Raw genomic sequence first — 14,650 nt, forward strand, 5'->3', positions numbered from 1 at the left:
CGCTTTGGTAAGGTGAGGGAAACATCGTGGTTTGGGATACAATTACTACTTCATTACTGTTATGGGAACCTTGTTGTCATGGTTACCATAATAAAAATGTGGTTTCAGTTGGAAACTGGACATAAACCACTGTCTCCCATGCTAAAGTCTAATTTTTTGTTGACCGATCCGTTCACCTAACACTCCCTCTATAAAAGCATCACCTGACTTCCTCCTTTGCTCTTGACATAATGACTACAGCCACTAGAGGGCTTTGACGCTCGGATGTAAGCGCGTTGTTTCGGGGCACTTGCCGGGGTGGTTGATGCTGTCGTTCTTCTTGGGAGGACAGTCTCACCAGTTGTGTTGAGGGCCAACTCAGAAAGAATGCTGCCAGAGACTGAAGCCAAGTCTCTGCAGCAGAAGGCAACATCTTTTTCCACTACATCACTCAGAAGCTTTAATCAGTGTCCTACCTCACCCACTTTACTAACTGCAGCATTAGTTCTAGGCTGGTAATCAGACAGAAAGGCCATTTAATTTGCTTGAGTCTTGAGGTCTGGATCAGGTTACTTTAGTTCAACCTGAAACTATGTGGCATTACTTTGTATGGTGGACCTAAAATAACCCATTAGGGGTCTGCTATGTGCCTGTTATTGAACATACACTGATAGAAAATGTACGTGTTCTCCACCTCTGTTTTCACGTGTGCAACACCGTATCCTTCCTCTTGAGACACAACTGAAAACTTGCATAATTATGTGGTTCCTGAATTTTTCAATGAGCGTCAAATGACCTTTGGGTGATCATGAGGTCAGCCCTCTACTGGAGCACCTCCACTTCTTGCCTCGCTCAGCAGCACACTGAAGGAGGATAAGGTCTGACATCAGCATTCACATTTTCACAGACAGTCTGAGGATTCAGACTGGCATCTCTCCAGTCACAAGGCCACTTCTTTAACCTCAAGGCTAATCGTCGCCCCTGTTATGCCCCTGTATGGCAGCAAAGTGCATTCCACTGCAGTGAGGCCGGGGTTGTGCTGGTGTTTCCACACTTTCATTAAAACCCTGATAGAATGAAAAAAAAAAAAAAAAAGCTCCGGTGTCAAAAACACTGGGCGCCGCTGCTCTGCTAACAATTAGCTGTAGAAATGAGACCGTGAGATAAGGATGAAAAAGGAGTGATATATTTGTTTTAGTTTGTTTGGTGGATATCTCAAATGTGACAAATCTGTTTTTCAGTCTCATTAATTTCAGCTGCCTTCCATAGTTAGAGCTATCAGTTCTACCTGAACGCTCCGCCACAAACTTCACATTTGCATAGTTACACAACCTCATTCCTCAGACGCACAGAGTTTGACTGAGCAGCTCCACTGCAGTGCTTTAGGGAGTGAAATGCCCTGCTTCAGGACACCTGCACATGAAAGATGGGAAATGTAGTTTTCTTCTTTCAGGACTCTGTGACCGTCTTGTTACAAACCAGCTTCAGTACCTACATCTGCCACAGCCAGCAGGCATCTGCTGACATCGTTCACAGCTTTCTCACAAGACAGTGAAGGCACCATTTTGACCCAGATTTGTTACAGTGATTGTGACAAACTGAACCGCTTCATAATCAAACATTAACAAGTTCCATTTCACTACAGTGAAATAAATAACAGCTGATAAGATTGAGGGAGTACATTTGCTAAAGGTTCTTTGCTCAGTTAGTCAGTAGATAAGAAAGCAAAAGTCATGAGTGTGACAGTGCTGCTGACACAGTTCATGATAAAGAGAATCACATCTCTCAGCACATCAACTTCTCTATCTCCTCAAAGCAGATGAAGCAACAGTGTGATACATATCTGAAGTTTAAGCGCTCAATGACAATTAAATGCAATTTAGACTATAAGTATAAATAATTCAAAGGTGAAATATTAATTCAAATAGGTGATTCTTTCAAATCTGCGTTGTCTAACTGACCTGCATTAGTATGACCTTTTGTTTGTACTTTTGTTTCTTGAACTAAACAGTTGTTTGCTGTGGATGCTGGTGACAAACAGTAAAAAGGAATCAGTGTAAAAACGTCTTGCAGGGACACAAAAGCTGGCATGTTATGTTAGCAGACCCTTGAGATAGACTTGGGCAGATGCGTTGTGTACTGTGAGACTCAAAGAGCTCACATATGCCTGCTAGTGTTGAAATAAATATGAGCGTTTAAATAATAAAGACTTTTTGACAATTATCATTATCTAAACTACAGCAGAGATAACAGCCACTGTCACACAGAGACGAATGTTTGTGGGTGACATTTAATCCTGAGGACATTATACAGAGCAAATGATCTCGCTCCATCAGAGGCAAGTATGGTGCTGTAAAAAGTCTGGATGATCTATTTAATTCAAATGTGCACAGCAATCAAGAATGCAAGAGGAGCAGTTTTCTAATGTTTTATTGTGGAATAATTCATTCCACAAAAAAATGAAAAATGAAAGAAGCAAAACATAAGAATATGTCTCCAAATGACAGACGATGTAGCAGTTTACCCCTCTGTGTCTCTGTACACTCTGTTCCTGTGAACATGAGAAAAAAGGAAGGGGAAAAGGAAGTCTTTTTGTTTGCCCTCCCTCCGCAGTGATCATTCCTTTTTTGGAAATGGGCTCTGATTTCTTAACTCTGTTCTGTCTTGACCTGTACTCCTTCTAACCCCAAGCACCTTAATCTCCCCTGTTTGACTCCATCTGGACATTTCTCTGTTAAAAAAAACTACGTCCTGGTGTTTCTTTGTACAATCCTTGTCTCATCAGACACAACTTTATTCTTTTTCTGTCTTCGCCTTCCTGCTTTTCTTCTCCATCTCCGGCCTTGTTCTGAGTCAGTTCATGCTGAACAGCTTAGTCAGTACTCAAGCAAAAAACACAGTATAAACAAAACCTTGGCAGGAGATAGTGATAGTCCTCTGAATCCCCCTTGTTTCTCTCATTCCATCCAACCAGGCAAAGCCAGGTCAGGAAAAATCCAGGCTTTATCCCCACCCATCATTACTCCCTCCCATTGTTTTTTCTCCTCCCACGATTGGGCAGATTGCCTTCTTCTTCTTTTTTTTTTTTTTTGCAGATTTTATTACATCTGCTTATCTCTATGTGGACTACAGCTCAGGTTTAAAGCAAACAAGGCTTGGTTTTATGCTATAGTTACCTGCAAACTCCAACATGTTTGTTAAGGGTTGCTATGTGCATTAGTTAATCTCGTTCAGTGTGTACCAGGTGCCACCAGGCTGTGAAGAGTCAAACAGCATAGTGATTTTGGCACTGGGTGTGATCAGTAGCATTTCAAGTAGCCTGCTACAATCTCAGTTAATCTATTCATCACACAAGAGACATCTTTACAGGTAAATCAGACTTTATTCAAAAATCATCATTATAAATGATGCATTAAACTCTAAAGAGACGGTCCAACATATTGACAGAAATTAGTAAACTGAGAGGATCTAACTGCAGATTGTGTAATAGGTAAAACACACATGACTGTATCTTATGTTTTCCTTAAAACCTTTTGAAACCAGACAGTTTCTGAACTAATATTTGACTGTGCTGGTGGATTTGCTTGCTGCAATCTATTAACTTCAAATTTTGTGCTCAACATTATTATGAACCACAGCACTGCACACACTTATTATCCAGGCTGCCACTTGTTTCAGTTCATCTAAGTCCATAATAAATGAGACTTACTCAATATCTATCACATTTAACAATACATTTACTCTTCATCATTAATTTTTGTTAAAAGTTGCACTGTAGCTGTGTCGCACTGCAGTTTCTAGCAGGAAACCTTTTCAAAACTCTCCTTGGTGGTGCATTCAAGGACACCCTGACATCAAGAATTGATAGCTATGTTGTCAGAAGAGCAACACTGGCAGATCAACAAAAAGCAACCAAGGACACTGAGGAAAATAGATAATTGATTTGGTTGCTTCATTGATTAAAGATTCTCAAATCTCAGACATCAGAGTGTCCTTGAATGCAATAACAGGTCAAGCTTTGTGAAGAGGTCCTGACTGCATGCTGCAATAATGTCGCCGTTGAAATAAAGAATAAGCAAACTGAATGTTGAATGTGATAGATTACTTTTCTCAAGCAAGTTACAAGTCTCTGCAAGATTTTTATAGTGAACTGAGAAGAACTGAAACTTCTGGATGTCTGGAAGGGAGGAAATCTAAAATCTGGTTTGTAGTAATGTAAAGCACATTCGATTTGTATGTAAAACATGCAAAACAACTGCAATGATCCTAAAAAAAAACCAGAATGTACAATTTACTATGTAAAACGGTCTAACTGTTTACTTGTACTGCTAAAGGTGTCTCTGTGTGTGTGCTCATTATGAAGTGTGTGTTGTGCATGTGTGCATGTTCTTGTTGGTCCCTGTCTTGGTCCAGTTTAGCCTTGAAAACAGTCAGGTTACATTTCTCCTGATGGCCAAAGTAAGAGTCAGAGTTTCTCCGTCCTCGCTGGCCTTTCTGAGGGCAGGAGAAGGAGTGTCTTGGAGAACTCAGGCACTGTTCGAATTCAGGGTTGGTTGATGATCTGCCTTGGTCGTCCATAGCCAGTCATTCCAGCTTGAGATGCTCCTTTATTTGTCCCCATTTGCAGGCCGATGACATTTTTGCCTTCGCTCAGCTGTTCGTCTGTGAAGTCTCTTCTGTTCTCTTGGGCCTTCCTGCACACATACAAGCACACATCTCTCAGTCCACAATCTCCTTCCTCAGCAGTGACATGAAACCTCCTTTGTTTGACCAACTCTCCACAGAGAGACTCGTTCATACAAGGGAAAAAAAACTCACTTATGGAACCAGTTGGGGTCTCCTTTGTAACAGCCATCATTCTTTGTTACAGCCAAACTACCCAGAGCCATCAGGGTCCTCTGGACAGCAGCCAGGTCCTTGCCTGAAGACATGCAACAATCTCACATGAACAGAGCACAAACCAAACACAGTAGATCTACGAGGCACGCTTCCTCACTCCTCATATTGTGGTATCTGCAAAACACTTAACAAGACTCTGTTAATCTGTAATAATACAGACGTGTTCTGCTGGTTGTCTTACTTTCATACAGGTCTACAGTCTGAAACATGTCAGTTTTGGTGACTCCATAGGTTTCCGCAGCTTTGAGGAACAATGATATTTGTTCCATCTGCTTGAATGCCATGCTGGAGCTCTTGATGTTCTTGATCGGCTTGTTGGATGCATACAGGCTATTGATGAGCTCGCATAGCACCTACACACAGAGGAAAGGCAGGTCATGCTAAATACACTCAATACATAAAAAACAATATAACAAATACAATAAATACACTCACACAATGTGAATTGCAGTGTTGTAATAACATGTATGCAAACCCAACACTCACACATCCATCCTTGAGCCAGTTTTGGATTCCAGTCTTGCCTTGCTCAGGCTGGCCGACGCCAGGGCCGCACTGGGCGATGATCCACTCCACCAGCCTTTCCTCCAGTTCCGGGTCGTATTTCTTATCAATCTTATTCTGTACCTCACGGGTCAGACCGTAGGCAGGACCTCTGTTTGCCATGCTGATCCTGTTGGGAGAGAAAGTGAGTGTTAGATAGGCAGGTAGCAAAGAAAACTTTCCTTTTGGCAGCATATTGTGTCCTTTTCAATATGGATATTTAACAGATGTAACAGCACTCCCATTCAAGCCCCTGGCCTGCAGTCAGAACAAATATGCTTTTAATCACTCTCTTCCTCATGCGTGCATGTGTGCAGGAATGTGTTTCTGCTGCGTGTTCTGTTTTTTGTAAGAAATGTAAATTCTTCAAAAAAATTAGTTTCATAATCAGGACATTTTTCAAAAGTGGCAAAGCTTTGGCTGATGCTGACTTATTCAGCTGGCTGCTCAGACTTTGGTTTGTTAAAGTAAAAAGTGGTTTAAGCCGTGTTAGAGTAAGTGTTGACAACAATCCTAGCGCTGATGGTTAAAGGAAGGAACTTAACTGGGAAGGGGATGGGAAAACAGCTAACCAGCCTCTGTCTGATGATAACAATGCTGCTAGCCAGAATGTCCAAAGCTCTCAAATGAACACATCATGTTTCTCTAATCACTGAAAAATCTGCAAGTGTAATAACTAAAATTCAGGAAGTTACTGCTCCAACCAAAGAATAGTCTGTCTAATCCCCCATAAAACTGAGAATTGTTTTTGTATGGATGAAACAACTGAGATATTATGTGTTAAAGCTGTGGTAGGCAGTTTATTTTTGGCGTCATTAGGCAAAAATTCCATAATAACCTTTCAGTATATTGTAATTCAAGTGGTCTGAGGGAAAACTAGACTGGCCCTGTTTTCAGGCTTTGGTAAATGTAGGCCATGATGGAAGACTTTGGTCAATCACAGGTCATTTCAGAGAGTTCCTATTGGCTGTTGAGCAATGCAGATGCACGTGCATGTTCCTTCAGATGGTGAAAGGCCAGTCTCTCGTAGCTAGATCTCCACGCTTTGTTTTAGCGCTGTGCCACTGCTGGATAAAGTGAGAGTGAAAGCCTGATTTAATGGCAGAAAATCCTGCAGAATATAATTACATTTCCATTTCCAATACCTCCTTTGTCCACAATGGTGTGTAGTACAACACACATGTGTGAACACATCCGAGCTCCACACGGAGCTTCAGCCTCCTTTTGTTCGATGTCATGAGGGGGGGCAGCGGTGTATGTGTGGGTGTGCGTGGGCCGTCTTTGAGTTGTGGTGAGAGGGACCGGGGTGTTGGCGAGGCTCATGCCATGGAGACTGGGCCCTACGCCAAATGAGGTTTCGCAGGGTAACCAACTCCTTCTGCTGTTGTCCAAACTTGTGGGTTTAGTAAGAGGGCTTCGTGGAGTGATACAAGGCAACAGAGAGAGAGAGGCGGATGTTTTTACACTGTGTATTTCCAATTGCTGCCCATTGCAACTTTAGTGAGGGAGTTTTAAACCTGCAAGCCCTTTTGTTACCTTTGGGCAGAACAGGGCTGTTTTCCCCTATTTCCAGTCTTTATGCTAAGCTAAGCTAAGCTAAGCTAAGCTAAGCTAAGCTAAGCAGCTGCTGGCTGTAGCTTTGCATTACATAAACAGATATGAGAGCAGTATCTACCTTCTCATCTAGCACCCCACCAGAAATTGTTGAACTATCCCTTTAAGGCTCCAGGTAGACAGCAGGAAAAGAAGTCAATGAAGAGTCGATGGCAGAATTGCGTACATGTGTGTCCACCTTTCTATAAAACAGCATGTGCACATTTTTAAAATGGCTAACTAATGTATTAAAGAACAGATTGAGCCTTTGTATTTCCACTGTCCAGACCATGCATGTGTCATTATTTAACAAAGACATTTTGCGCAATGGAAGTTGAAAATGCAAAATGTCTTCAAGAATTACAACCCTGCTGTTCTCTGCAAGTAATTATGGTTGGCCTGTCTCACTTATTAATGCAGTATGAGCTTCCTGTTGGCTTCAGCAGAACCGCCCCGCTCCCTGCATCCTGTTTGCTCATTCAACTGTCACTTCCTTCCTCCCTCCCTGACAAAGGTAGCTATGTGTATACAGGACTCAAAACAAATCAACACACCACTGCTCACCATGGGGATGGCCTTAAAGTGAAAAACAAAGAAACCCTCCATCACATCTGTTAAATCATGAAAGACGCCACGCTGCAGTTCTTGCTCTTACAGATCTGAATCTGAGTTGCACAACATAGTGGCATTTCTGAATTTCCAAGAAAGCAGATAACATATGGAGATGTTTATAGCTGATAGGAAAATCCTCTCGCTCTTACTTTCTTTACCTCCTGCCCAAGTATGCGCACAAATGTATGGCGTGAGTATGTTCTGCAATCATAGAGAAACTGTTTTTGCTGCATTTCAAAAAGGCTGGAGATACCATGATGGGTTGTGTTCATCTGTTCAAGATCTGTTTGTTATTTTTTACAGGCAAACTGGGTTCATAAACCACATCTGTCCCCTGAGGGCACAAAGGCATACCTATTACATCTCTTGCAAAGGAGAGGCTTGACAGTCTTACACAATACATGTTGATAGTTTGACAAATCATCTTTGTGTCTAACAGCCCCGCACTGGAGCCCTGGCAGCCACATATCACACTTGTGTCTCTGTGCATTGTTTGAGGTTGCAGTAGTTATAAGAGCATGTGGAGGAGAAGCATCTTCCTGTCCGCTAAGTTATTCCAAAACCAGCAACAAGGGTGAAGTAAATATCTAAACATGTGAACTCTTGAGCAGTTAATTTCTCAATCAGTTCCATCTGTGGTGTCCCGGCATGCCCAGAGAACATCCAGCTGCTGAAAACATGAGGACTTATCTCTGCATGCAGTGAACGATGATGAAGGCAATGAGTCTACCTTTTCAGATTAACCCTCTGTTGCATTTTGATCTTTGAACTGCACACGCCAACCCTCTGATTGGATGTCAAAAGATTAGGTCATGCCACTCAGCGTAGTGACCATTTAACTGTTAACGTGACTGTAAAGTAGACGACAAGCTAGTATAATAACCATTCAAGCAGAGAGTGTGTACAGAACAGTGCACTTAAGGAATCAGCTGGGAGCGGATTAGTAGTTACTGGGAACATCTTGTAATCATAGAGTCACAGCTACAACCCCCACAAAAACCAAGATGTCAGTAAACAGCTGTGAGGTTTCTGGAGATTTCTAAAGATGGAAAATAAGTGTTGTAAACTGGTTTGATGCACTGCTCATACGTGCTTTTCCAAAGTCATTTTCAATCAAAATATTAGTAAATGAGCGATCTCTGAAACTCCTCATCAAACTGAACGTGTCTGTAATGTGTCTAAATGTGTGGCAGTGACATTATTATTGTACAGTTTTTAATGTATGAGCCTTTACTGTGTATCCGTATTGTCATCTACTCATTAGTACACACAACTTAGTATGTAACCACTATCTTCTTAAATTTACATGTCTTGTAGTTCATTATAGAGTGCCTCAGCTGCAGTACAGATTCCATTCTAATCTTTTATTTCTTATCTATTATTATTCATCCATGTGAGCTTTTCTATTAATCCTCTGCTTTACCTTTACACACTCTTGATACCTGACCGCTCCTCTGAGCAAACACTCCCTTCTGTGTTCGCCCATTGATCAACCCCTTTGTCCCATTTGAGGGTTAACTGCCTTCCTCAGATTTGTTCCTGTTAAGTTCTCATCCCCCACCCAAATTCCTCAACTTTAGTATCATAGTAGCTTGCTGTCATGCGGTACAAGATGTTTCTCAGCTTTTTTGTTATTGCATCATACTTCCTGATTCAATTGAATACCATCTTTACTCCTAATTTGAGTGGGATTGAGCTCAGCGAATGGCTGAAAGGTTGTTCTGAAACCTTTGTGATGTGAGCACAATGGATCTAAACAGATAAACTAGTTCACATGGTTATTTCTCACAGTTTTTTGTGGTCATGTTTGCCTTTATCCTGCTGTTGGCCCAGACTGTTAATTCAGCTGTATCACTGCAGATAGGGAAACAGCCCAAACACCACGTGAAGCCTTGAAGTTATCTCTCAGTCCAAAGCAGGCACGTAAAACTTTACCGTGTTCCATAAACGTGACAACTTATGTGACAAACACATGCATGAGTTTTACTGCCACATCCTGAACCAGCAGCCTGGTGTTCGGAGCATATATTAACCTAGAAAATGACCTATTATTAGGAAGCACTGTCTACATGTTGATGAGAGACATGTCAGAGGCTGGACCTGTTATCCTTCCCTGAAGCTATTAGGCCTCACATTCTGCCGTGAGCCCATGCCCTGAGTGCTGAGAGCAAAGGTAGATAAGAAACAGGATTTCACAACACAAGAATGTACAGACTGCTGGGTCATCCTGAAGGCATCTAATCCACACTGAAACTAAACATTAACCCAGCGTTTGGTCTGCATATCAAACATGAGCAAGAGGGCAGGAGACAGAGAGCGAGAGCTGGGTGTGTGATACTGCGCTTCCTTTTTTCAGGTTTCCTGCAAAAAGTTACCACAAGCTTAAAGCAACAAAGAAATCTTTTGACTGAGAAACCAGAAAACCGAGAACAATGAATGAGGCCAAGAGAAAACAAGAGGAGGAGTGTTTACTTACTTTGTGTAGGAGCTTTCAGGTGAGTGCAGGTGGGCTTGGGCTTGTGTTGCTGTATTCCCGCTCTTCTTCTTCCTTACAACACAGTGCAGAGTGCACTGTACAGGACTGCCAACATAAATACAGCAAACACCCCTGTCTGAAATATATGACTTCACCACATTCAACAGAAATAGGGAGAGAGAGGGCGTCGACAGAGAGAGAGATACGCCTTCCAGTCCTCTTATTTCACTCTATGACCCGCCCCTCTGCTCTTTCCCTTTTTCCTCACTCAAATTGTAATTCCTTATTTAGGAGAAGGCCGGGAAGGAAAAAGAGGACATGTGACTGGAGAGTTTGGTGTGGTCACTGAAAAGAATTCTCCAAATTTCTCCCTCCACCACTAAAGAACGAGACAGGATTAGGAGGGAGGGATAGTAAAATCCTCGAGAACAGTGCAGTTTGAGGGAGCACAGGAAGGGAGTTACAGTAATTAGAGAGCAGTGGAGCACATGTAGGAGATTATTTATTGCCTTAATTCCTTCATTCAAACTGGTGATGTTTGTATTTGAAAGTGAAACAGGCAGCAAGCAGCTGTGGAATGCAAATCTCCTCCTCTCTGCTGAGTTTCGTGTCAAGACATTATAAAGAGGGAGGAGAGGAGCGCCTCATGTCAGTTTTTCATAGGTGAACATGGAAATTCTGACAACTGGAAATGACTTTTGTCCTTGTGCGAAGGATCTGATTTTCAGCACAGAAGCTTCTGTGACATGATGACAACAAGCAAAGACACTCCCTCAGAGGCATTCCAGCCATGTCATCCTCATCAGCAGGAGCAAGTCAGGACCTGGAGCGGCCTTGAGATGTAACAATGACGTCAGATGTGCCCGTTGGTGATGAGTATGTAGGCGTTAAGAAACGCTGGGACACGTTCACCTCAGCTATGTTTTATGTCCTTTCAGCTGCAGGACAATCATTCAAGAGTCTGATCTTAACCACCATGACATCTGGGTTAATAATTGTCACAAGCTAAACATAGTTTCGTTGCAGTAGAATATTTCCTCTTTCCTGCACACAAGCTGTACCTGCATGAAGCGTCAGGAGGAGCCAGATGGCAGCTTCACTTCCAATGTCATCACTTTGTATTCATGATTTGAGTTTGTTTTCATTTGCATTACAAGGACAAAGTATACTGTGTAATCAGTCAAAGTAACACTAAATGAAGAAGAACAGTAATCTTGATCTATTTCTGCATACATTAAAAAGAAAATACATGTAACAATTTGTATGGTATTTCACTACACTGATTTCTTTGATTTGTTATTGACTTTAAGGCATTTTAAATCCATATTTTAGACTTTACCATTATACAGCAATAGTTATTTTCATCGTCCATCATTTTTTCATCAGAACTGTTGGTTTTGTATGTTAGAAAATACTGAAAAATGTTCATAAAAATCCTCCAGTCCAGAGCAAAAATTGGTATTCACATTGCTTGTTTTGTCCAAAATCCAAAGATATTCAATTTACTGTCATAGAAGCCTGAGAAATTGTGGCAAACATTCACAAGGGAGGAGCTGGAAGCAGAGAATATTTGGCATTTTTGTTTAATTTGCTAACTAAAATGTTGGTCGGATATCAATGACTTGCTCTCTGTTTTGATATTTGAGCAATCATGGACAACAGTGGGCCCTTTGACTGGACTGAGACTCATCCTTTGGTTCTACTACTGCTGATAATAGCATGGCCATTCTGTTTTTATCTGGCAGGTGTGAATCCTGTAAATAATCGCACAAATCACCCCTGTTCCTCTTTATCTTAATCTTTTAAAATTGACCCAATGAAAGTACTAAAAAAAATAATACTTCTCCTCTATTACACTTCAAAATTTGTCTGGTTTTGCAGTATTAGTTTTTCTCATTTATTTAAGTAAAGGATCTGAGGCCTTCTTCCACTACTGGCAATGATCCATTTCTACCAAATGAGTGAACTTGTTGACACAGTGGGATGGAGCGTTAGAGGGGTGTTATTCGTAGGACTGCTCATGTTCAACCAGGTGACAGATAGCTGTGTGTGTGCGCACATGTGTGTGTGTACATGTGTAAAAATAATCCAGCAAACATGTCAATGGCGAAAATACACACAGATGAGAAATTCCACATGTGGTTGAACTCTGCGCGAGGGGAAAACACACCCAACTGTTTCTTTTTTCCAGTCAAGTCCCCAGTAACAGTAACCATTAATCCTTTGTGGCTTTGCCTTTTTCTCACTGGAACCAGATGTATCAGCAGCTTGAACTTGATGGTGACATGCCACACCTAACACCAGTTAAACCAGTTCTTGTGCTCATATATCTGCTCTCCAAAATGCTACATTTGCAGGGACTAAGAAATATGGCTTGTTTGCAGCTTTTTTATGCCTCCCTGTGAGTCTCTACAGGCTGTTCGTGCACTACAGCAGCATCTGGTGGCTCAGGGGGGGCAGGTGACGTGACAGCCAATCATTGCTTCTGCTGCGGTGTAGTAGCAGCTAAAAGCAGATTTATCATTCACTCTCAGCATGCAATGTGATCTTGTTCAAATGGGAGGACAATTTGACATATTATCCTCGTCCTGACAGCAGACTTTACAGATTTCATTTTATTTTCAGATGCACACTGCTGGGTGTTGATGACTGCGCTGAGAGCCGCTAATTGAAAAAGAGCTGCCTGGTGGACAAAACGCTGTGATGTCACCAGGGTGTAAAACCTGAAGTTGTTACACAGAAAAAGAAACTTAACAGATGGAGAAGGGTAACTGAGCATGAAGGGGGACGCTAGAGAGAAGCGGTGCAGGTTTTTGTTGTTTTCAGCCTCTGGATGAGGTTGAAAACTGAATAATTAAAGTACAAACCTATTTTGAGTCTAAAACCCAAAACAATGTCTAATGTTCCATAAAGTCTGTCTCAGAGGTTTCTGACTTTTAGCGAGTTATAAATACACGAAGAAGAGTGGGCCGTCTTTGTCAAAATAAATAAATGAATAAAAACAAAAATAAAATTTCAGCAAGTTGTTTCTCAGTGTGACAGTGCAGCACATTTACAATCATTAGATCACTTTATAGCATTTTTAGCCATGTTAGCTCGTGGCTTCAAGGATGGAAATGCCTGAACAATACACATTTATACACACATATATTGCTTTAGAACATCAGGTGCAAAGATGATTAATGTACATTACAGGTACCCTACATGTGGCAAATTGGTTTGTCCTTCAACTTAAAATGCCATGATGCTAATATTGAAGAAAAAAAAGAGAGAGAGAGAGAGAGAACATGTACATGTTTTTCTTTAGTTGAGGCTTTGCCCACTTCATGATTATCAAGAGAATAAATCATTAAATCTTAATTTTTGGAAGCAAGCCAGGACAAAGATGCTGCTTCTCCTTTTAACCTTTGCTAATGTATTGCCTTCGTTCATCTGGCATGTGACTGAGGTCCTGATTGTGTTTGCATATTTCTGTAATGGCTCCTGTGGCCAAATGCCAGGTTGAAACTAAATGCTAATGTTATTGTATGTGCCGTAGATCCTTGAAACTGGGTCTCCACATACTGACTAGTGTATTATTATTATTATTTCAGTTCCTTTTTACTTTATTCTGAACCTTTCATGTGAATAACATGTCCTTCCACTGTCTTGTCTGATGGAAAAGCAACCATCAGGACAAACGATGGACAGACAGAAAGGGTCTCTCACACTGTCTGAAGCTCACACTACATGTACAATGCTGTATTCATAAACAGCCAATGCTTTGAGCCTGTGTGCAGGATCATCTCTTTATCTAGACATTTCATGCACACAGCCACAGATCATACAAGTGAGCTGTGGGAGGTGTGATAATGAGATATATGTGGATGAATGAAGAAGTCTGGATTAAGACCACAGGTGGTCCAGCAGTGCCTGATCATTTGGGACAAAATACCAGTTAGACACAGCGGGGAACATGTGTTCAAATTTCTCTTTTATGCGCAACCTTCTTTCAACCTTCAGTGGAACCACAGTATAGAATTATTTACAGTTTGTCTCATTTTAGCCAAGGAAATGACTAATAATCCTTAATGCAGAGAATAAACATTGTAGACATGCTTGATTAAAATCTAATTATTACCAAACAACATCAAAGGGATTTGCATGGCTTGTTTTCTTAAATGGGAGCTGCAGCATGCCGTTTGGTCCTCTTAGAGGCGCTGTGTTGCAGTTTGACCCAAACCACTAAGCAGACAATTCACTCTGCTGACACTCAGCCTCTAAACTGTGACCCCTGTCCATATAAATCTTTTGCTCTCCACCTTCCCCCATCTGATAATGCCATGAGACGAGGACCAACTGTGCTGAAAAAAGCATATGTCCTGCAGTGGACATGTTCAAGGTGGAGATGGTGTGTGTGTGTGTGTGCACTCACAACAATAATGAGGTACCGTCTTGTTTACATTCGAGCACAGATCAGATGATTGTGCCCTCTCTTCTTCAGAAATGTGAGTGCATGCTTGGGTTTTTGTAAAACATTGCATTTTGAGGCAAAGTCACACCTGCAGT

General features: G+C 41.5%; 1 protein-coding gene across 1 annotated transcript; it reads right to left on the reverse strand.

The window, feature by feature from the left end:
* Nucleotides 1–3,343: 3,343 nt before the first annotated feature.
* Nucleotides 3,344–10,260, reverse strand: LOC139344541 (transgelin-like). Its single transcript, XM_070982813.1, has 5 exons — nt 10,103–10,260; nt 5,365–5,551; nt 5,060–5,231; nt 4,798–4,900; nt 3,344–4,673 (listed from the first exon to the last, which is right to left on the reverse strand). The coding sequence occupies exons 2-5, from the start codon at nt 5,542–5,544 to the stop codon at nt 4,523–4,525; spliced, it is 606 nt and encodes a 201-aa protein (XP_070838914.1). The 5' UTR covers nt 5,545–5,551; nt 10,103–10,260; the 3' UTR covers nt 3,344–4,522.
* Between the last annotated feature and the right edge of the window lie 4,390 nt (nt 10,261–14,650).

The sequence above is a fragment of the Chaetodon trifascialis genome, chromosome 16 (genome assembly GCF_039877785.1).
Source record: "Chaetodon trifascialis isolate fChaTrf1 chromosome 16, fChaTrf1.hap1, whole genome shotgun sequence".
Taxonomy (NCBI): Eukaryota; Metazoa; Chordata; class Actinopteri; order Chaetodontiformes; family Chaetodontidae; genus Chaetodon; species Chaetodon trifascialis.

What these genes read in the sequence shown, in the direction of transcription:
- LOC139344541 (XM_070982813.1), bottom strand. Translation starts at nt 5,544, where the DNA reads ATGGCAAACAGAGGTCCTGCCTACGGTCTGACCCGTGAGGTACAGAAT. An exon ending in ACTGGCTCAAGGATGGATGT is followed by an intron (nt 5,232 to 5,364) that starts GTGAGTGTTGGG and finishes CTCTGTGTGTAG; the next exon opens with GTGCTATGCGAGCTCATCAA. An exon ending in GACCCCAACTGGTTCCATAA is followed by an intron (nt 4,674 to 4,797) that starts GTGAGTTTTTTT and finishes GTATGTGTGCAG; the next exon opens with GAAGGCCCAAGAGAACAGAA.